Consider the following 23441-nt stretch of genomic DNA (forward strand, 5'->3'; position numbering starts at 1 on the left):
TAAAGTCAAAATTACGAGAAAATTTCAAAAATATGGTGGAAAAAAAGTAAAAATTACAAGATAGTAGTTATTATGATGTTAGAAGTCAAAACTTTGAGATAAAATCAATTTTAACTGGGTCCAAACAGTTCAGACGGGAGCTTTGCCAGCATTCGCCAGTGAGAAACAAGGAAACGGCCATCTCCATCTGCTTTGCAAGGTTAGCGCAGAGCACTATCATGTATGGAATGGTCATTGCTAAGAGACTGATACTAAATCTCTGGAAATCAGACACTGCCCAAGTTTACGACCTGGCTGACTGACCTCACTGGTGTACTACACATGGAGAAGATATGGTATGGCATGATGGACAGCCTCAACAAATTTTTCAATATTTGGCAGCCATTTTTGGATCATATTGGTTGATATGACAGAGTCCCTGGACAATAACAAACGTTATAGTTTACCGCTTACCTTTCTCTTCTTGAGATGTACTTTACTGTGCTAGTGATGCAGTGTAGGTAAATGTTCCACAATGCAAGCCTTTTTTTTGTCCTTTTTAATTTATTTCCGCATTCAATATCAATATCAATCAATAAAACCACTACATGAGCTAGAAGCTGTCAGATCTCAGATTTTTTTTTCTGTTTTTGAATTTCATGAGACCTGAAGATACAGTAGGCCTCCTGTATCTGTATCTTTAGCCTTTGTTTACACCTTCAATTTCTCTGTAAATTAGCCTTCATAGTCTGAACATATGATTTTTGTTTTATACATGTATTCTTTCTCTGCTTCTCTTCCAAAAGCTTTCCTTCACATTTTCCTCCTTGTCAATTCCATTCAGGGACTGTTTTCTTGATCTGCATCCAGGGCCGGAGGATTATTGTGTTTTCTCTGAGGATAATTGTTATTCTGGGCAATGTTGCCAAAATAAATGGGACTTTTCATGATTTGAAAAAATTCAACAGCTGACTCAATCAGCATCAGTCTATGCTACAACAGGGCAGATCGGGGGTCATGTTTACACTATTTTGATAATAATGTTGTTTTTTGACAACTCTGCTAAGACTTGAATCTGGATGAGTATGCAACATTAACTGGTAATCTGTAAACTTCATTTTATCCCCTTGTATTAAGACAGAGGTTGATTATTGACAGTAATACAGTCTCCTTTCAACCAGCTTGCTTTAGGGCTCTAAATGCCTTTCTCTGAATCTAATAATCTGGTGAACCAACAACAGCACAAATAAGCTATTCTGTTTAAAAGCCCATTTTCCCCCCATGAAACTGGAAAACGTCAGTCAGATTATAAACAAGCTTGATCTAACTGTGTTTTCCCTGTCCCAATATTTTCATAAAGTGAATTTAAAAACACAAAACTGATGCCAAGTTGTTGTTGCCATGTCGAAATATTTCAGGGTCTTGTTCACGACTGAATTGGCAGACGGATTAGTGCAGTGTCAGCAGCGTTGAATATGACCATCGTGGTGAAGAGGGAGCTGAGCCTGAAGGCAAAGCTTTCAATTTACCAGTTGATATCTGTTCCAACCCTAACCTATGGTCATGAGTTTAAATGGTGACCAAAAAAAAAGGAGATACAATTGGTTGAAATTTGCTCAGCCCCAGAGATGGGATGAGGAGCCAAGACATCCAGAGGGACCTTGGAAAGGAACCAGGTGAGGTGGTTCGGGAATCTGATCAGGATACCTTTAGGTCGCCTTTCTGTGGAGATCTTTCGGTTATGTACAAGTAGGAGAAGACCCAAGGGCGAGGCAAGAACTCACTGGAGAGATTATACCGCCCTGTGCATGAGTTTGAGGCATGTAGGGCCCTGAGGATTTAGCAAACATTTCAAAGACTAACACCCGCACACTGTCCAACTTACAAAGAAAATTAGTATTTATTTGCAATGTTTCAGTACTAGACCTTCATCAGGCAAAAGGTATAGTACCGAAAAATTGCAAATAAATACTCCTTTTCTTTGCAAGTTGGACAGTGTGCAGGTGTTAGTCTTTGAAATGTTTGCTGGATACCCTGGACTCCGACGCACCTGTCCTGAGAAATAGATGTGTGAAGTAGGGCTGTCACGATGATCAGATTTTCACTTCACAATTATCGTGGGCAAAAAATGTCACAAGAACAATATTATCATAATATCAATAAAAATTTAAATAATAATGGGACAATCAATCAAATTTATCTTTAACTTTGTTTATGTTGTGTTCTCTCTTTTGGCAGATGAATTACACTCAAAATACCTGTCTAAGGAGGTACTGAGACAATATGAAAACAGTAACTGTACAACTGCATATAAAAAGTGCAATTACACTCGATAGCTAGTTAAAAGGTAACCGGATGAACTGGGGCAAGTTTGACACATGCTTGACACATGTCGACAGCCAAGGTCAAGCTCGATGGCATCCCTTTTATCATGACCTTTTCATGCTGGTAACTCCAGGAGCCTGCTGGTGGTTTTCAGGCCCTTTGGACTACCACGGCACAACCAGGGACTTGTGGCAACCCTTCCACCTGCTAAGCCAGTACCTTAGGCCAATCAATTCTAGGTCAGGACTCGTGGGTGGATCACGAGAGAATTTTTTGGATTGCCAAATGAGTTTTCAGAATTTCTTTGCTCTCTACCTTAATAAAACACAAACAAGGCTCTGCCAGCTGCTGGAGTTGAAGTCACAGTTATGGATGCATGGCTACTAAAAAAGACAGCCACTAGAGGCCTAGGGGCCAAGCGTGCAATGAAAGCCTATGCGAAGGAGGTTAAGGCGCTCCTTCCAGGCTTATATTATTTATAGTAGACTGAAACACTGTCATAGAAAAAAGCTGGTAAACAGAAAAGACCTCTACATGTTGTTGTAAGAATCGTCACATAAATGGGGCCAGTGCAGCACAGCAACCTCTTTCATTAATTAGGATATTAATAAAACAGGGTGCAGTTCCTCCGACTTGCTTCACCGCTCTTGCATGCTTGGATGTTTTTGAGTTTTGGACATCCCAAACAAAGAAATCAGCAGAGCAAATATAGAGCAAGTACAAACAGGAAGTTTAATAACTTGTTCCTCTGGCAGCGTGAGATCTACACTGAAGTGATCGAGATTTACCCTCATGGCTGTTACACAAATATTTACAGGTTCTGAGGTAAGAAATCATCGACAATACGGGAATTGCATAATTGATGGCTGTGGAAGTTCTATAAAATTTTGCCTCTCAATGTCTTATTAATATTAACATATATGAGTGGTAAAATTTTGGTTTAAGATATTAAAATGTGCATGTTCAATTATATCTCGCTGACGTTGGGGCATTACCTCCTGTATCCTTTTATCATTATCTTATTTTTCATATATCAGTGCTATTGGTCCACCTTAAAATCTTTCATGCTTTTTTCAAATTTAAAGCTAATAAAAATGTCAAAAAGATGCTCACTATGACCATTTTATTATAAATTAATTTAAAAATCAAGCGTTTGTTTCAGTCCCTTTAAAGTGGTGATTTTGTAGATAGGAGGTTATGACCCGACACTCAGCGATTTGTACAATTTAAATGTCAAAGTAAACAACAGGTTAAGTTGAATCCTTTCGGCTTTGACCACATTTGGGATAACAGAATTCAGTCTTAAATGTAACATGTCTGCACATAGTTTTTTCCTATTTAACTTTAATTTTGACATTTTAATTTTTTGAAACCAAACCACAAATCAGTCCACTGAGAAAACCACACACATGCTTATTTGCATCGGGTGCATAAATACTTTCTGTCAACTCACCAGGGAATACAGAGTGGAAACATCGGCTGTAATACTTCCTACTTTATATGTTTTTTTTAAGAAAGAAAAGTACTTTAAAAGTCATGTATTTTATCAAGTTCAACAAAGGTTATAAATCACACAACATTGTATTTGATCCATGTTTTTTCACTATAAATGTGTGTTTAACACTTTATTAAACCAGGGGGTATATGTGCTAGCAAAGGCCTTTTGTTTGACATATTATTTATGTACCCTGTGTCAAACCTCACTGTTCATATCGCTGACTTTCATTCTCAACAGATGTAATATTTATGTGATTGTTCATGATTGGAGAAAAGTGTTATTTTGAATCTCGTCAGTACAACCAAATACATTTGTTTTTGGCTTATTTTGCTTCAAAAAGGAGAAGTGAAAATGTCTGACACCTTAGTTATTCCTGTCTTGTGATGTAAATCTGAAACCTACAGGGAATAATATACATTTATTTTAAAGCTTTTTACTTTGACGATGTCCTTTATATAATCAAAAAAAAACTTTTAGACAAACCTATTAAACATTACCTTCAGACTTTAGTTTCAGATGTCCATTGCATGAGATATATATCATATGGATTTGAGGAACCACCCAGAGTCTATGTTTGGAAGGGCTGAACCTTTGTAAATGTCTTGAAGGATGATTGGATGAATGTTCTGTCTGTCTCATTTGTTACAGGCCAATAAGAGCAACAAAACATATGACATACTGAGCATGCACCGCTCTGGAGTTATTGTTATTGCTATTGTGACGCTGGCTATCAGTGGAGCCAGTTGGTGCAAAAAATTCAGACTGAAGCTGGTCCAGAGAAGAGCAAAAACATCTTTTCTGCCTAGAAATGCTTTCAGTGGAGTTCTTTGCTCTTGTTGCTAAAAGAAATGCTGTCAAGTTCCCATAAAAACTATATCCAGGCTAGTCGCTCCATCAGCACAACTAAACCCCACCCCCTGTAGCTACCGCCTTGCTCTCCTCTGATTGGTCTATCTGTTCTAAGACCAGGCAAAACCATTTCAGTCTGGAGCGTTTGAAGATGGATCTGCCTGATGACTGCCATGGGATCTGGCCAATCCACCGACATTGTAGGGTTAATTAAACATAACATGCTTTATTTTGCTATTGAACAGATTTCTTTAAAGGAACCCAGCATATCAAGAAATGTTGACTTTGTTGGAGTAGCATAAGGATCTTTTATATGTATGTGCATTGCATGAGGTCACACAGCTGCAATGCTCTCCTACCATGGTGACTCATCTTTGAAGCATTTTACATATTAAACTGGTACGCAGCTTTAGTGGAGAGGACAACTAAGAGGAAGTTACTGTAATATAGATCGAGGTGAGTACAACTACAAAGGCGTGAAAGAAAAATGCAGCCATGAGACATCACTACAGGGTGTACTGCACAACAATGGCAACCAACATGAAAGTCTGTTTTTCAACTCTACTAATCAAGACACATACTTTACATATAAAAAACACCAATATTAAGGTCAATATGTCTTCATATGCAAGGTTCCTTTAACACTAGTGACTCAGAGGTAGCCCTTGGTACCCTAATGTAAAAAATAAAAATGCTCTGAAAGTGTCTGCTTGGATGATCTTATGGTAAATAAGCATAAGAAGGCTCTTTAGGTGGGCAAAATTCCAAAAAGTGCCCTTTGAGGTGACCTGTTCGTGGACTAAATTTGACCAAGTGCCCTCTAGGCTGCTATCTAATTGGGCAAAATTGGACAAAGCCCATTTGAGGTGCCTTATAAGTGGGTAAAATTTGACAATGTGCCCTATTTAATGACACCCAAGAGGAAAAAAGGTAAAAACTGCCCTATAGGCAGCCAAAGGTATGCAAAATTTGACAAACTGCATTCTTTGCCCTCCAAGTGTGCAAATTTTGACAAAGTGCACTTTAAGGTGCCCTGAAAGTGGATAAAATTTGACAAAGTGCCCACTTTGGTACTGTCTTAGTTGTCGAATTTGACAATGTACCCTCAAGGTTGCTTTCTAAGAGGTCAAAAAATGTCCTTTGACATGCCCTGTAAGTGGGTAACATTTGACACAGTACGCTCATGGCGCTATCCAAGAGGAAGAAAATGTAAAAGTGCCTTCTAAGCAGCCCGCCAAGTGAGCAAAATCTGACAAAGGGCACTTTAAAGTGCCCTTTAAGTGGAAAATTTGACAAAAAGCCCACTTAAGTGGAGTCTAAATGGGCAAAATTCAACAACGGGCCTTCCAAGTTTCCATGTACGTGGGAAAAATTTACAGTATACCCTCAAGTTGTCATCTTAGAGGTCAAACCTTTGGTGTCCTCTTGACAAAGTCCTGTAGGGTTCCTTTTTAAGTGGGGAAAATTTGACAAAGTACCCTCTTTGGTGTCATCCAAATAGGAAGTTTGAGGTGCCCTGTAGGTGGATAAAATTTGACAAAGTGTCTGCTTTGGTGTCATCTTCATTGATGGGAAAAATTCCCCAATGGGCCAGCTAGGTTTGCATGTACATGGGCAAAACGTTACAATACGCCCTGAAGTTCCTATCTCAGTGGGCAAAATTTGAGAGTCTCCTTTGGTGCCTTCTTTATTGGAAAATGGTGATAAAGTGCCCTCTAGGGTTCTGTTTAAGTGGGCAAAATTTAACACAGTACCCTCTTTGGTGCCATCCAAATGGGAAGATTTCAGGTGTCCTGTAGGCGGAGGAAATTTGACCAAGTGTCTGCTTTAGTGCCATCTTAATGGGCAAAATTCAACAATGGGGACTTCGAGGTTTCCATGTATGTGGGCAAAAATTTACAATATGCCCTCAAGTTGCCATCTTAGTTGTCAAAACATGAGCCTTTGGTGTCCTCTTGCTTGGAAAATGTTGACAAAATCCTGTAGGGTTCCCCTTTAGTGGGGTAAATTTGACAAAGTGCCTGCTTTGGTGCTATCCTGGTGGAAACATTCCAACATTTAGGGTTCCATGTAAGTGGGCAAAACTTTGCAATATGCCCTTTAAGGTACCCTGCAAGTGGACAAAATTTGACAAGGTCTTACTTTAGTGCCCTCTTAATTAAAAACGTTGACAAAGTGCCCTCTGGTCTAAAAATTGAGAAAGAACCCGCTTTGGGCCCCTCTGAGTAAAATTTGACAAAGTGCCATTTAGGATGCCCTTTAAGTCGACAGAATGCATTAAAGTACCCTTTCAGTGGATGATAGAGCACCCTTTATGTCCAGTAGTGGAGAAAATGCAATTAAGGTCCATGAGGTCTATTTCCACTGATATCCTCACTTGTATATTTTTGTGAGATTATTGGCTGAATAGTTAATAATCCCTCATCTTTTGTCTGTTTCATTGTAAATGAAACTTTAGTGTGCCCCCCCCCCCCATACAGCAAGTGCCCTTTTATTATTTTCACTCCTGCCCCTTAAACATCCTGAGTCTGAACCGAACTGTTTGTTTCTCTGTATTTTACAGCTGCTAGAACTCGAAGACTCCTATAATATATCGGACTACATTTATGAAAATCTGACAACCTACACGTGTGAGGAGCAGGAGAAGGGCCTGCAGACCTTTAATGCCGTCTTCCAACCCCTGCTCTACATCCTGACCTTCCTGCTTGGTGTGGCGGCGAACGGCCTCATGATCACGGTCCTCCTGAGTCGCTGGCGCCTGATGCGCATCACCGAGATCTACCTGCTGAACCTTGCCGTGGCTGATCTAATGCTCCTCTTTACATTTCCTTTCAGTGTTGCAGACAATGTTGCTGGTTGGCTGTTTGGGGAGGTTTTCTGTAAGCTGTGGGGTCTGATGAGAAACCTGAACCTCCTCTGTGGGAGTTTCCTTCTGGCCTGTATCGGCTTTGATCGGTATTTGGCTATCGTTCACGCCATTCCCAGTTTGCAAAGTCGGCGTCGGGGAACAGTACACCTCACATGCATGTTATTGTGGCTGGTCTGCTTGGCGTTTACAATACCCAATGCTGTGTTTCTCACTGTGAAGCAGGACTTGAGAAACAGCTCGAGGCTCTCCTGTTACTACCATGATTACGAGATCCATGCACACAACTGGGTTTTGACCAGCAGAGTCTTAGAGCATGCGTGCTTCTTCCTTCCTCTGGTTGTCATGAGCTACTGCTACACAGCGGTAGTCCTTACTTTGTGCCACAGCCAGCAAAGCCAAGCGAAGCAAGGTGCCATCCGACTGGCTTTACTCGTCACTCTGGTCTTTTGCTTCTGCTGGCTGCCGTATAACATCACTATCCTGATAAAGACTCTGGTAGACCTGGAGGTAATCTTATATGAAAACTGTGACTCTTATGTTCAACTGCAGCTAGCCATAGACGTGACACAGAGCCTGGGTTTCTTTCACTGCTGCCTCAATCCTTTCTTGTATGCTTTTGTAGGGGTGCGGTTTCGCAGGGAGCTCATACAGTTACTCTGTCGACTCGGCTGCAGTCGTGTTTTCATGCCTTTGATAAGAACTCGGCGTCACAGTCAACCGTCGACTTCTGAGGGAATGACATCCATCACCACCATGCATACTTAACCAGCTCTTACATTATGGAAGCTGTAATTAAAAGGCTTTCTGTTTACTGTGTTTTTGAAAATAAATTGATGTCATTTATGGCTAAAGGTGCTTTTCAACCCAAAGTACCACAGGAACCATGTAGGTCCATGTAGTTACATGTCACATGTGACACAAGTATTCAGACCCTTTGCAAACACACTTGAAATTTTTCTCAGGATCCTCCTATTTCTCTGGATCTTTGCTGGGATGTTTCTACACTTTTATTGGAGTACACCTGTGGTAAATCAAATCAATATGACATGATTTAGAAAGGAACACAAGCCCCGACTGACTGTAAACTTGTCAGGCAGCATCAAAATCTGTGTTGTTTTTCAGTCCGGCAGGTATCAGGGGTCTCATTTATAAAACAGTGCAAAGAATCCATACTGCATGTGCGCCAGAAAAAATAACTTGTTTCGGTGGTGAATCACGACGCGACAGGAAGGAAGTTGAAGAAAACAAACTTTCTGACATGGAAATAGAGGTGTTTGCAGATGAAAGGGTGGTTAGACAAAACTAGCTGTGGCCAAAGCAGACATTTTATCACAATCAGATTAAATTGACCCTGATCGGAGATTTAATCTTCTCTGTTCTCATGGACACAAAAAAAATGTGATCTGACTCATGTGCATTCTCTCGGTCATACATTCAATCTGAATAAAACTGCTCTGACTGAATTGTCCCACTGGTCAAACGTACCGAAAGTCATCTTCTACGCCTATGTTGTAAACAAACCGCCATCACTCATCGCTCATTTTTCAGCTCCTTCCTGCATGAAGACATTGGATTGTTCTACTCTCTTGTGCCTGTACCTTATATTATACACACGTGGACAAAATTGTCAGTACCCCTCTGTTAATGAAAGAAAAACCCACAATGGTCACAGAAATAACTTGAATCTGACAAAAGTGATAATAGATAAAAATTTATTGAAAATTAACCAATGAAAATCAGACATTGCTTTTGAATTGTTGTTCAACAGAATTATTAAAAAAAAAAAAACTCATGAAACAGGCCTGGACAAAAATGATGGTACCCTTAACTTAATATTTTGTTGCACAACCTTTTGAGGCAATCACTGCAATCAAACAATTTCTGTATCTTTCAATGAGACTTCTGCACCTCTCAGCAGGTGTTTTGGCCACGCCTCATGAGCAAACTGCTCCAGTTGTTTCAGGTTTGAAGGGTGCCTTCTCCAGACGCCATGTTTCAGCTCCCTCCACAGATGTTCAATAGGATTTAGATCAGGGCTCGTAGGAGGCCACTTCAGAATAGTTCAATGTTTTGCTCTTAGCCATTCTTGGGTGTTTTTAGCTGTGTGTTTTGGGTCATTATCCTGTTGCAAGACCCATGACCTGCGACTGAGACCAAGCTTTCTGACACCTGGCTGCACATTTCTCTCTAGAATACCTTGATAGTCTTGAGATTTCATTGTACCCTGCACAGATTCAAGACACCCTGTGCCAGATGCAGCAAAGTAGCCCCAGAACATAACAGAGCCTCCTCCATCTTTCACAGTAGGGACAGTGTTCTTTTCTTGGTATGCTTCATTTTTGCATTTTGCAATGCATTTTGCATTTTCTGTGAACATAGAGCTGATGTGCCTTGCCAAAAAGTTCCAGTTTTGTCTCGTCTGTCCATAGGACATTCTCCCAGAAGCGTTGTGGCTTGTCAACATGCAGTTTGGCAAATTCCAGTCTCGCTTTTTTATGATTTGTTTTCAACAGTGGTGTCCTCCTTGGTCGTCTCCCATTAAGTCCACTTTGGCTCAAACGACGACGGATGGTGCGATCTGACACTGATGTACCTTGATCTTGGAGTTCAACTTTAATGTCTTTGGAGGTTGTTCTGGGCTCTTTTGTTACCATTTGTACTATCCGTCTCTTTGATTTATCCTCAATTTTCCTCCTGCGGGCACGTCCAGGGAGGTTGGCTACAGTCCCGTGGATCTTAAATTTCTAAATAATATGTGCAACTGTAGTCACAGGAACATCAAGCTGCTTGGAGATGGTCTTATAGCCTTTACCTTTAACATGCTTGTCTATAATTTTCTTTCTAATCTCCTGAGACAACTCTCTCCTTCGCTTCCTCTGGTCCATGTTTAGTGTGGTACACACCATGTCACCAAACAGCACAGTGACTACTTGTCACCCTTTAAATAGGCTGACTGACTGATTACAAGTTTGTAGACACCTGTGATGCTAATAAGAGGACACACCTTGGTTGAACATGTCCCTATGGTCACATTATTTTCAATCTTTTCCAGGGGTACCATCATTTTTGTCCAGGCCTGTTTCATGAGTTTGTTTTTTTAAATAATTCTGTTGAACCACAATTCAAAAGCAATGTCTGATTTTCATTGGTTAATTTTAATTGATTTTTTATTTATTATTACTTTTGTCAGATTCAAGTTATTTCTGTGACCATTGTGGGTTTTTCTTCCATTAACAGAGGGGTACCAACAATTTTGTCCACGTGTGTATGATCGACAATTCTGAGCTCCTTTAAAGTTTATATTATATACGTATATTTGTATATATTTTCATATCTGGAAGTACAACATGGCTCACTAGTCATGCATAAAATTAAACAGTCTGCTTATGATGATGTGGATAGTGGAATTAAGTTTTGTATTTAGTGAGTTAATTGTTTGTTGTGAGTCAATCTGGCTTCAATTCACCATCTCATCGTAGAGATTACAGGTGCGCACATTTTACTCAGGTCTGTTTTTTATAGATCACATACTTTATTTAAGAAGTAGCACAATCCAACTTCAGGCCCCATTTTGTGCGTACGCAACATTTATAAATGTGATTTAAAAGGGTAGATTTTCTACCCCCAGAACTAAACTAAGACCCTTGTCCCTGCAGTGAAAAAGAACAAAGTTCCTCAAAAGGCCCCTAAATCCTGGGGAAAGGTCTTGCGGTTGAAAAGCACCTTTATTCAGACAATTCTGTAACCATTACTGCAATGTTTGCATTTAAAAGAACTTTTATTTTCCCTGTCAAGCAAAAATGTATTTGCTTAAACCCTTACTTTTGCCTGCACTTAAGCAATGCTGACTGAAATTAATAATAAAAAAATCATGTATAAAGCAGCTGTGTCTCCTTGTCAGTGTTACACCTCAAAAATAACAGACACCACCATAAGCAAAATAAAACCCCCTTAGAGATCGGTATTTTTCTATTTTTAGACTTCTATTAAAACACAATTATACAGAACAACTGCAAACAATCACAAATCGCATCTTATATACAGCAAGTATATATTATTTATATATATAATTCATTTGAACAACAGTTTGGTAGTTGGAGAAAATAAATCAATGATATTAAAACAAATAGAAATTTGAGGCACTCCTCTCCTGATTGCCACTCTCTTCCCACAACAAATACACACATTTTTAAATATACACATGTACAGTATTTTAGAAAATGGCTTCAGATTTATTATTGAACTGTTTAACAGTGCTTTTAAATATTCAACTTTTTTTTAATCCAAAACTTGAGGAGTATCACTGAATTACTGTTTTCCTCATTTCAAACAACTGCAGGAATAATGTTAATGAAAAACTTGGACACAATGGGAAGGTTACCTTTTTGACATTTTTACAGTCTCTTTAGGCTGGATCAGAACGGCATGTTTGCCATCCCTCCAGGGCCGTAGCCGATGGGACTGTCCAGAGACATTCCACGCTGTCTGAGAGTCTGAGGGCCCATCATACCAGGCTGTGGGTGGGAAGGGCCCATCATAGGACCCTGCGGGGACATTAGAGGTCCCTGGGGTCCAAAAGGATCCCCTGGAATCGACATGCTCCGCTGCTTGGCCTGCATCATCATAATGTTCTGCTGTGCCATCAGATTGTGTGGGTGCTGCTGCGACGACATCATGCCAGGGTAAGGATTGGAGGGATGGTGGAGAAGGCTGTTTGCCATCATGGCTTGTTGTTGTTGGAGCTGTTGGGGCCCCATGCCTGTCCTTCCCATCATATGTCCAGGGGGGCACATGGGGCCCATGCCCCCGCCAGGGGCCATACCCCTTGAAGCCCCTTGAGGAATGCCCATGCTTTGGCGTATTCCACCAAGAGAGGGGTGAGGGGCCAGCTGCTGTTCAGCCATCATATTCTGTAGGTTTGCTAGGTGGGGGTTGGATGAGGGGCCGCTACTGTGAGGGGGTCCAGAAGATGACAGCTGTTTTAGAAGCTGCTGTGGAGTAGGCTGCTGAGATGGGGGTCCCTGATGGGGATTCTGAAGTGGCTCACTCTTTGGGAAATACTGCAGAGTGCTACTGGGTTTATCAGAAGGAATGATACGGGAGAGATCAAACTCAGGGATTCCTGAATGAGTGGGTCGTATGACTTCACTAAGATCCGGGCCATCCCCCATGGGCAAAGAAGGAAATGAGTCTGAGGGGTGAGAGGGGCGTTGGTGGGGGTGGCCTTTGCTGAGAAGGTGTAACTGCTGAGATGGCAGAATATCCTCGTTAGACTGAGAGAAATTCTGTGACATTCCTCCGATAGGTGAATGCATAGGCCCATGAGATTGTTGCTGGATACGGGGAAATCCTGCCATCTGGTTCTGTGACATAGGGGAGACATTACATGGTCCCATTCCATCAGGAGCACCGCCTCCCATCATGGCAGAGTTCATGGCAGGCATGCCCATGTGGTTTGGGGATGAGAGCACAGGTCCTGAGGCATCATGGGACAGGTGTTGCTGACCATGGCTTACAATACCCATAGGGCTTTGCGGATCACTGTGGGGGCCTATTGAGCCTTGAGAGACAAGGATCTGGGAGGTCTGGGGGTTTCCCATGTTTCCTGTTGACAAAACAAGGCCAACATGTAAAAACACTATTCAGTCTTTATTTCGATGAAATATTAACCAGTAGAGGCTGTCAACTTAAAAAAAAAAAAATTGTTTCTTTTTCAAATTATTTTGACTGTTAATGTTAAAAATGCAAAATTTGTTGGGTACTTTTTTTTCGAAAGAATTTTGAAACTGTAATACAAGAACCTGTAACAGGTCAGTAATAAGCTCTCTACGCTTTTGTATACACTCAGTATTGTGATGAAAATGCCCCACTGAAACCCATTAAAACCACGATTAAAGACATGCATTCTATCATGTTAGGCTTTCTTTCTAGAAGTGCTTCAAATTTTACAGTTTTTCCTGATCATTATCAAATGAAATCAATTTTCCCATATTTTGCATAAGGGGGAAATGCATGCTGTTGATTTTCAGTCAAATATAAATTACTTATTTTTCAAATCCAAAACTCTAAAATTTGTTGACTTGGTGGAGCACAAAACAGCTTAACTATTATACAAGCGACGAATAATTTGCTACCAAAAAACATCAGAACAATCAGAAAATGTTTAATGAAAGAGAGGGGGGTTATAATTTAAGGGAAAATTCAACTCTAAAGGTTAGAAGTGTGTGTAAAACATTGAAAAGTTTCTGCATCACTGTTAGTGGAGTTAAACTGTTGAACAGACTATTTGCAGAACTGAAACAAATTTCGAGCATAATTCTGTTTGAAATTATTTTCCAGAGGTACATTGATGAATAAATACCACAAGGTGCTTGTTTGTTATTTGGATGAAAATTCTGCAGGGTTCATTTATTTTGTGAAGAAGGTATATAAATGAAAAAGCAATGATTGTATATTTTCTGTAAGAGTGATACATTGTATATTCACTGAACAGGTTTCAAAATTATTGATAAATTTAACTATGATTTCAGTTATGAACTATAGTAAAATTTAAGGGGGTAGGATTAGATAAGTTTATTCTTCTCCCTACTCCTTTTCGCTCATGTAAACTGAGATGCTTAAGAATTGGCAGATCCAAGTTACTGCCTTGTTTTGTTTCATTTTCTGATGTTCACTTATTTTTATTTTTAACTGTTTTTAAGTTGTCATTTACATGATTGAAATAAAGATATCAGTCAATCAATCAATATCAATCAAAGATTATTAAATATTGCAAATTCAAATCTTGAACTAAAAAATAAATAAGAATGCAAGAAATCAAAGTTGTTGTTCACTATTAGCATCCTCAGGCCTGTGATAATCTCCTTCAAGAAAATACAATTTGCATGAAGTATATGAGAAAAAATAATTCAATGTGTTTTTTACGTCAGTGTTTTTCTCTTAAGTCGGCATATAAAGAATAACATTCCTAAAATTAATCAATATTTGATATCTAAGATAAGATATGGCCTTGACAGAAAAATAACTGCCAAAACAATGTAACATTTTTTTCTATACAAATGTATTTTTTACTTCTACTTGTGTATGGTGTCCATTCTTGGCCAAACAAAACCCCTGACAGTAACAATTTATTCAAATCTTAAAAAAAAAAAAAAAAAAAAGGTAAAATTAAAAAAAAAAATCAAAGTTGCTGCACACTATTAACAAATTCAAAGCCAAGGTAATCCTGGCAAAATTTGTCATATTTTTGTGTTTATCGTTACATTATAAACATCAGGATTTTTTCCACTTAGAAATTGCACTGAAAGGTATATTTCTGAGAGACGGTATGGTCACCAGGTATGGTCTTGATAGAAGAATTATGCAAAAAAGTGAAAAAAATTAAGTTGTTGCTCATTATTAACATATTCAAGGCTGTGGTAATACCCTTTGAGGAAATCTTATTTGCATGTAGTACATGATAAAATGTCATTTTTTTGTTTTTTTCCAGTATGACAAATAGAGATTTTCTGCACTTAACCTGGCATTTACATTTTTTTTTAAATAATCAATATCTGACATCTATGACCAGGTATGACCTTGACTGAAAAATACAGCTAGAAAGGGAATTTTTTATGCATAGTATTTTATTTTTGTGTTTTGTATGATGTCCATTTTTTGGTCACAAACACCCTTGCTGTAACTATTTATAGAGTCTTAAAATTTGAAAAATTAACAGCAAAAAAAAAAAAATACATATATATATATATATCTCAAAGCATTTTTCATTATTTACATATCTAATACTTTCACAATCCCCTTCACAAAAATCCTATTTATATGTAGTATACGAAAAATATTTAAATTTTTGTGTCTTTACATAACAAAAACAGTAACATTCTCAAAAAGTAATAAATATTTGGTATTTATGGTCAAGTTTGACCTTTATCAAAAATGAGTGCAGAAAAAGTTGGAAGTCATATTAATATAAATTATTTTTAATCATTATTTATGTATGTTGCCATTTTGGTCACAAACTCTCTCATTGTAACAATTTCCTTCTCACCATCAGAGTGTGAAAATCAGCAAAAGATATACTACCCACTCTACTGTTTTTTTTAACTGTTTACTGCCAGATTTGATAAGAGGGTAGACTGTTTCACAGTACTGTTTTCTTACCTCCAATGCTGACACCAGATAGAAGAGGTCGATCTGGCATCATCTCATCATCGGAAGTGGCAATTGTTTTGATTGCATCATGGTAGAGAGGAGTAGAACTGGGCATGGCATACTTGGACATTTGAGACATAATGAGGGATAAAGGATTCTGAGATGGTGGGGCATCTGGAGAGGAAGTAAATGGCATACTTGGATTCATAGATCCAGGCTGGCTAATGGGGGTAGAGTTGGAACTCCTGGGGGGAAGTGACTGGCCTGCAAAGAGCAGCAAAAACTGATTAATGCCACAGAAATACAGGCAACAGCATTACTAATGTTCTGAAAACATGTTTTAAGTTTTACCTGTTTCAGTAGAACTACTTCCTCCATTGCCCACTACCTTCCCACCGATGGGACCACCCGGACTTGGAAGAGCAGTTTTAGGAGATGCCCACCCTGGAGAGCCCATGGCCATTGCTGGGGACTTAAGTCGTCCAGGAGAGGCGGAAGGAGAGTGCATCACAAGGTTGGAAGACCCCATTACCTGTGGAGATTTCATGGAAGAAGAGGAAGGCGTCCCGGCTCCAGACGCAGGGGGAAGAGGGGGATGATGCCCTGCAGAGATCTGCGAAGGTGACTTCAGTCCTGGAGCTGAGGGAGAAGGTAAAAGAGGAGAAGGCTCTTGGTTGAGGGATGGAGACTTAAGCTGATGAGGAGGAGGCACTGAAGGGGAGGTCAGAGCGTTGACATTGACTGATAAATCAGGAGGGTGCCGAGGACCAAGGTCTGCTCCCCTGAGGCCTCCAGTCATTGGCATATGACTAAGCCGCGATGTTCCTCCCATATGATTGGGACCTTGCTGGTCAGGCCCAAACATCTCAGGTCCAGGCTGTTGAAGGTAGGGTCCGTCCACCTGTCCCCCAGAGAAGGGCCCTTGATTAGGAAACTGGAAAGGGCCATCAGGTCCTGGAATCATGCCCTTATTTCCTCCTCTTCCGTTCTGGGAAGCCCTGATTCGTGAAATTTCTCCAGGACTGAACATCTCACCTAGAGGCCCCCCTCCTGCAGGACCCCCTCTGAGCTTCTGAGATAGCATCATCTGCTGTTGTTGCTGAATATTCATCTGTTGGTTGATGTTCATTGACAGGTTGCCCCCTAAAGGAGAATCCACCAAGTCTCTCATCTGAGGACCACCTCCAGGAGAGCCCATTACATCCCGTGAGCCAGGAAAGTCCATAGGGTCACCTCGGTTGGAGGGTGGACCCCGGCCCATGCCTAAATTAGCAAATTCTGGACCACCAGAGTTATCTATACCCCTTGACCCAAGGTTTCCCTGTTGTTGCTGTTTGATTAGTCTTTCAAGTTCAAACCTGGGAAGCCCTTGTAACTGCCGTTTTTCAATGATGCGGCACATCTCTTCACGTGATAATAAATGATCTGGGTCACCTTGCAAGTGCTGAGGAGGTCCACCTGGGTAGCAGCCATGAAATGGACCTCCACCCCCTATGTTATTGGGCATGTCTTCTATCCAAATCATCCCTGGTCTGGTTGGCCTTTGAGGTCCTAGACCTTCCATTGATAAAACTCCCCCTGTATTACCAGGAAATCCACCTCCACCGGGGGGTCCTCTCTGCATCTGTCCAAGGAACCTTGGGCCACGGGGTCCTTCTTGGTTCATGTCAATCAATCGTGCATTTCCAACCATTCCCCCTCCCATCATATTACCAGGACCCCACTGCTGGTGGTCTCCGGGCTTACTGTGGTACGGAGGAGGAGGGCCTCTCATCATCACTGGACCTCCATGCATGCCCATCTCACTCATCATTCTAAAGTGCTGGGGATGTGTCGGGGGCTGCATTTCCTGTTGTCGCCTCTTCTCCATGTAGTATTCTTCTTGAAGTTTCCTCCAGGCCATCTGCTCTGGTGTCATCCCTTCTGGTCCAAGTAAGGGACCCATGTCAACCCCTGGTGAAGACAGCTGGTGGTGGGGGTGTGGTGGCAGGTTGTGTTGAGAGTCCATTTGAGGGCTGTCAAGAGCAGGTCCGCCAAGGGACTGTGTTTGAGAAATAATGGACTGAAGGGGCTCATCATATTTTTTCATCCCTCCCATCGCTGCCAAAGCTGACGAGAGCATATTTCCACTATTGAGGTTTCCAGAATTATTAGTACCGTTATCATTGTCCTCAAGAATACCACTCCTCTCAGCATTATTGTTGTTATTCAGGTTGGAGGTGTTATTACTACCATTGTTGTTGGCACCTACACTGTCTCCAGGGCCTCCACTCGCCCCACTGCGCAGAAGCAGCCTTTCTATGTCTCTGAGTGTCTGCAAAGAACGCTCCCTGTGCTCAAGCTGTTCTTTGGAAAGACAATCAGAGTTCCCAGGACCGGTCCTCAGGCCTGCATCACTCTGAAGGTGCGCAGACAGGATCGAAGGGCTCCCAGATGGGGAAACAGTAGCAACTGGAAGAGTCATACCCCCTGCAGCATCCCCATCTCCAGGTCCTGGTGCTGGGCCTGTTGATGTGGTCGCATTTCCTCCTTCTGATCGATGGGCAATCATGCTGTTATTGCTGGAAGCTCCACCAGGTCTGGTCTGAGAGGATTCATTATCTGAGTGTCCTGCTGATGATGGCGTTCCTGCAGGATGCAATGGGCCAACAACACCTGCAGAGGCTGGCCTTGGAGTTCCACTTTGGGATTTAGGGGTACCTGTGAGTGGAGAGCTGCTGGAGGTTACCTTTTCAGGTAGGTTAGGAAGCTTCCCTGATGGGTGGCCCTGCAACAGACAGAATATGAAAAAATGTATATCAAATGATACCTCAAAGCTCTTGGACATTAATCTCATTTCTCAAAAGAAGTAGCTACTGTTGACACTGTGTCATTTAATCTCCAAGACAAAAATAATGCAAATCCCTTTTTCAATTTAAATCTCTGCAGTAAAGAGAAATAAAACAGAGGCCATCTGTGGCAAACACAATGAAACAAATTAACCTTTTGATACACTCAGCACTCTCAGTCTTAACAAGGAAAAACCACTTTGACTCTGTCATGCTTCAACACGTTTGACATTTTGTTGAATTTGCTGCTAAGCTGTGGATGTCTGACCTGCTCCAACTTGGCGCGTGGAACATTTTGCTGGTGAAACAGAAGGATGGAATCAGCCTGTCCTTTTATTACCGCCTCTGCAGCACTGTAAAACAAAAAGAGAAAATTAAATGGACACTGTAGTCGCATAACTGAGTTAAAAACAATTGATATAGCCATTATAACCACAAAACAAGTATGTAGAGAAATAACTATAGATCAGATAACTTAGGCTAATTTCTAGGCTGTCAGTTTTGGCATGAGCAGTGGAAGGGCTGATATACAAACAGTTAAAGCAGTTTTGTTACAAAATGGCATTTAAGATGATTTACAGTCTGACTTCAGAAAAAAAACAGTACAGCTACAGAGGTCATAAATTATATCATAAATGCCAATGATCCTAATAAACACTGTGTTGCACTATTTCTAGATTTATCAAAGGCCTTCACTACTCTGTCCTATAACAAAAGATAGCTGATATCAGGTTTTCCCCAACAGCATTAAGATGGTTTACAAATTACTCAAGTGGAAGAAAGTACTTGTAGTTGATGGTCTGTTATTTAGTTTTTGTCGAAAATAGTGTCCCACAAGGGTCCATATCAGGCCATATTTTATTTATCATCTTACTGCTATAATTGGCGGCTTGTCTGTCTGTATGTCTTGATTTGTAAGCCACACTTTTGCTCCAATTATCCTTGATACCTCTCAGAAGTCTTCTTGGGTGTGCTGGTTCCAACCTGGTACTATTAAAAATTCAGAAATATGTACAGAGTTTCAATAACATCCTTAAATGTTGTGCCACCATTGCTCCAATTGTCCTTGTTACATTTCAGAAGATTTTGTGGGTGTACTGGTTGGAAACTGGTGCAATAAGAAATCATAAATGTGTACATATTTTCATTCAGTACTAAAATGTTGTGCAGTCATCATTCAGGGGATTCCCCCTGTAATGCATCCATTTTTCTCTCCCTGTTCCTCTTTCCCGTCCACGGGTGGCTTTCGTGGCACCGCCCTTTCCCTTTTGCTGTTCTACTAAGTCATCAGTTCCCCATTATACACAGGGTTTTGCAGTATTGCTGCTTCGTAGTCGCTTGCTTATTTCTCGCTACTTCACTTCACCACCATGCTGAAGAGGGGACGGTCTTTGCTCACAAACACGCTTAAAGAAAGGGGTCATGAGTCTGCTGCGTGCACGGGTAAGCTTCTTCATTATTGTTCCTGCCACAACCCAGCTCATAAAGGCAGCTGCAAAGTAGCATGACTTCACGCTTTTGCTAGCTTGGGATGACACCGCTGTTTTGTGGATACAAGTTTTCATGAAAAATGTAAGGTTTCATACTTCATACATTCTGTAATATTAAGGCATGGATAGCAGGGCATGGTGTGTGACTTACTATGTAGCATGTTGCCACCATGCTAGCTACTCTACAAGCCGCATCACATTGCGAGGATTGGCTAACAGTTATAAATTGTCTTTATTTGTCTGTAACGTGATTAAGCATGTGGCCTGCAGCCCATTTTTTATTGCCCCCCCCCCCTAAAATTTTTAAATTAAATTAAATTAAATTAAAAATGGCCCTCAACAGAGCATGAAGCTTGTGCTACACTGTATTATTCTTTTTAGTTTCAGCACCAGGCAGTGCTACCATGCTAATACTGTAAACAAACATTTTGACAAGGATTTATAGCTGTGTTTTCAGAACTAGATTGAGACGACACTATAAATAGTAAAAATGTTGGCAATTAAAATAATAAAGATATCTTGATCTATAACACCCTAATGGTTACAGCCGTAAATAGCTGCACCAATGATGTTCCAGGGGCAGGGCCAGTGGTAGCCAGAGCTGACTAGGGCCCCTGAAACCCGATTAGCCTCTGCAAAATCCTTAAAATGATTGGCAATTTGCCTTGTAAGCCATCAACTAGCCATTTAAGCATACATGGTCACTGAGCATATCTTATCCAACATTAGATTGGTTTTACTAACTTTAATATCAAGGTGAGATATATAAAATTGGCCCCACCATCCTTATATATTTCTGTAAGTGGACCCCATTGGAAAAAAGTTTAGACACCCCTGCTCTAGCTGAATTTTCAGTAACATTACATCGGGTCATTTCTGATGATTATCATGTAGGTGCAATATTTATTTATTCTCTGGACATAGAGTCTGTAATAAAGTTTTGAACTGAATAACCTGAAATTTGTGTCAAATAGCACTGTAAAACTTTTTTTTGCAGCAGCAGAGATGTTATGCATTACAGATCATTCAGTCATTCACAGGCAATTTTTTAGAATAGTCTAAAAAAATCCTATTTTTGTTGTACGTTTTTCTTTTTAAATATGAGAATGACAAAAAATATAACTCCCTTCTTTATCCAATTTGCAATATGAGTCATTACAAGTTTGTTTTTTTGTTTTTTTTCAAAATTGTTCAGCCCTAGTTTTATCTAATATTGTGCTGGCGATAATATAGTATGATTTATTGCTTGTGTTTGTTTGAAAAAACACAATATAAGGAACTTAAGAAATGACTGCATATCAAATTGCAATTGCTGTACTGGGGGAAAAAAAAATCGCAAATAGATTATTTTCCCCAATCGTTCAGCCCTATTTAAGGCTCATACTTTATGCAAACAAGGCCAAAATATTGCGCTTCTCAAGGTTTCAGATCTTCACCTTTCATAACAAGGCAATTAATAGTGTTCAAACAAATACCTCGGCCCTTTAGTTAAGGAAAATCTGTCTTTTAGTCAACATATGGATTGTCTTACTTAGAAACTAAGAGTGAAATTGGGCTTCTTCAACCAAAAAAAAGGCAAGGAAGAAACTCATTCAAGCAACATTTTTGTATGTAATTGATTATGTTGGAAGTTCTACATCATCTTCTCTGAAAATTTTAGACTTAGTGTACCATGATGCCTGGCAATTTGTCTCTGGTCTGGGTTTTCACACACATCATTGTGTTTTGTATGAGAAAGTTGGCTGGTTGGTCTTCCTTATACAATAGAAGGCTGGCGCATTGGTATATCTCTTTTTGCACGCTATTTCACATGAATTACCCTTTTCTCTTTGTTCTCGATGACCTCCCAAAACTTAGCAGCTGTGACCTTTGTTCTCACAGAAACATCATGAGCTTTAAATGTTTTTGCTCTGTCATCTTGGTCTGATTTACATGGTCATCTTAAGCTTGAGCACTGTATTAGTTCAAGAGATTTTAAAGCTAGAATTAGGGATCATTTGACCAGTGTATGTATGTTTTTCTACTGAAAGCTGCTGATTGCTGCAACCTTTGTAGTTATGTTGTTTTTTTTGTCATGTGTGGAACTTATGCTGCTGTCTTGGCCAGGGCTCTCTTGTAAAAGAAATTTTGTATCTCAGTGGGAATACTCCTGGTTAAATAAAATAATTATATGTATATATATATATATATATTTTTTTTTTCATGTTAGGCCTTCTAACAGTACTCCTACCTGTTGGCTAGGCTGGTCGTGAAAACATACACCACTTGCTGTGAAGGCTGCGGTGGCTCTGCCTTTAGCCCTGGACCCACGCTACATCCCATCACAGCACCTCCAGGTTCAGACAGCGGCCCTGCAGACAGACGTTCAGAGAGCCCCTGGATAGGACCAGCCAGCCCACAATCTCCTGAAAAACAGAAACACACCAGTTTAAATCCTCTAAATAGAATCCTGATTCATTATTGAATACAAGCACATCCACTGGGGGTTCAACATCTTAACACTAGATGGAGCTAAAACATGTAAAGTCAGATGTGGGAAGGGATAGTGAACTCCTGAAAGCTTACATCCTCTTCCTTTCAATGTTTGCACAAGATCTGAAAACATTTATGGATAATTCATAACTCTAACCTCTTGTTTTCACGGAAAACCTACTGAGAGATTACAGGGGATTCCTACAAATAATTCATGCAGCTTTCACAGTTTGGACAGAATAAAGCTATTATTGGTGAGAGGGTGTACATTCAGACAGCAGTCAGACTCACGTGGGGTCGCAGTGTGTGGCTTGTCTTCATCTTCCTCAGTGTCAGGTCCAGAGCACCATTCATCTCCACTGTATGGCTGTTTCTTCTCCAGAACACAGCGCCGCTTACTGCGCATAACACCCTCTGGAAGATAAAACACGGACATTTAAATCAGAGAGGTAGTTACAAATTCTAAGATATACGTAATTTTGCTTTAATAACTGAACAGTCTGGGTCTAAACCCAACAAATGTACAGCTCTCTCCTCCACAGCTTCTTTGACTTACTGGAAGTTGTAGCAACCATCCCACTGCTTCCTTTGTGCATCTATCTCATCATTTTAAATCTCTAAAGGATAATGGATGGCAAATCAATATTCCCATGCATTATTAAGTCAGATTAGCACACAGTCATGTCATTTAAAAGTTATGGAGTACGTTAAAAAGCCACATTATCAGAGCCAAATTCTAAAAATCACTGGAAACCTTCAGTATAATGTGAAACTCTGCTAATGGCACCCATGTTTGAACAATTATCTGCTGACATGCTCCTGCTGTTGTGACCAGAAATGATGCTCTTAATTTCTGCTCTCACATTCTTGTGCTTTTATGGGAAAAGCTGTTAAAACCATCAGCAATGACCTACATGCAAATGTGCTCTTTGTGTAGGACATGACTAAACAAGAGAAAAACTCAAATGACTGAAACACATACT

At 40.3% G+C, this 23441-nt stretch overlaps 2 protein-coding genes across 5 annotated transcripts in view; one reads left to right on the top strand and one right to left on the bottom strand.

The window, feature by feature from the left end:
- The first annotated feature begins 1612 nt into the window (after positions 1-1612).
- On the top strand, positions 1613-8285 carry LOC121517006 (C-X-C chemokine receptor type 5). Its single transcript, XM_041798495.1, has 3 exons — positions 1613-1728; positions 2438-2519; positions 7215-8285. The coding sequence occupies exons 1-3, from the start codon at positions 1613-1615 to the stop codon at positions 8283-8285; spliced, it is 1269 nt and encodes a 422-aa protein (XP_041654429.1).
- Positions 8286-10776: 2491 nt separating this feature from the next.
- bcl9l (bcl9 like) overlaps positions 10777-23441 on the bottom strand; it is a 60270-nt gene continuing 47605 nt past the window's right edge. For all 4 annotated transcript variants that reach the window (XM_041804425.1, XM_041804418.1, XM_041804435.1 and 1 more), the window contains 6 exons: positions 22750-22872; positions 22217-22391; positions 18765-18849; positions 16020-18435; positions 15678-15932; positions 10777-13125 (listed from right to left, as the gene is read on the bottom strand). In XM_041804425.1, coding sequence (XP_041660359.1) covers positions 11936-13125; positions 15678-15932; positions 16020-18435; positions 18765-18849; positions 22217-22391; positions 22750-22872 — 4244 coding nt within the window. In that variant the 3' untranslated portion in view covers positions 10777-11935. The remainder of the gene's footprint in view (positions 13126-15677; positions 15933-16019; positions 18436-18764; positions 18850-22216; positions 22392-22749; positions 22873-23441) is intronic.

The sequence above is a fragment of the Cheilinus undulatus genome, linkage group 2, assembly GCF_018320785.1.
Source record: "Cheilinus undulatus linkage group 2, ASM1832078v1, whole genome shotgun sequence".
In the NCBI taxonomy this organism is placed as follows: domain Eukaryota; kingdom Metazoa; phylum Chordata; class Actinopteri; order Labriformes; family Labridae; genus Cheilinus; species Cheilinus undulatus.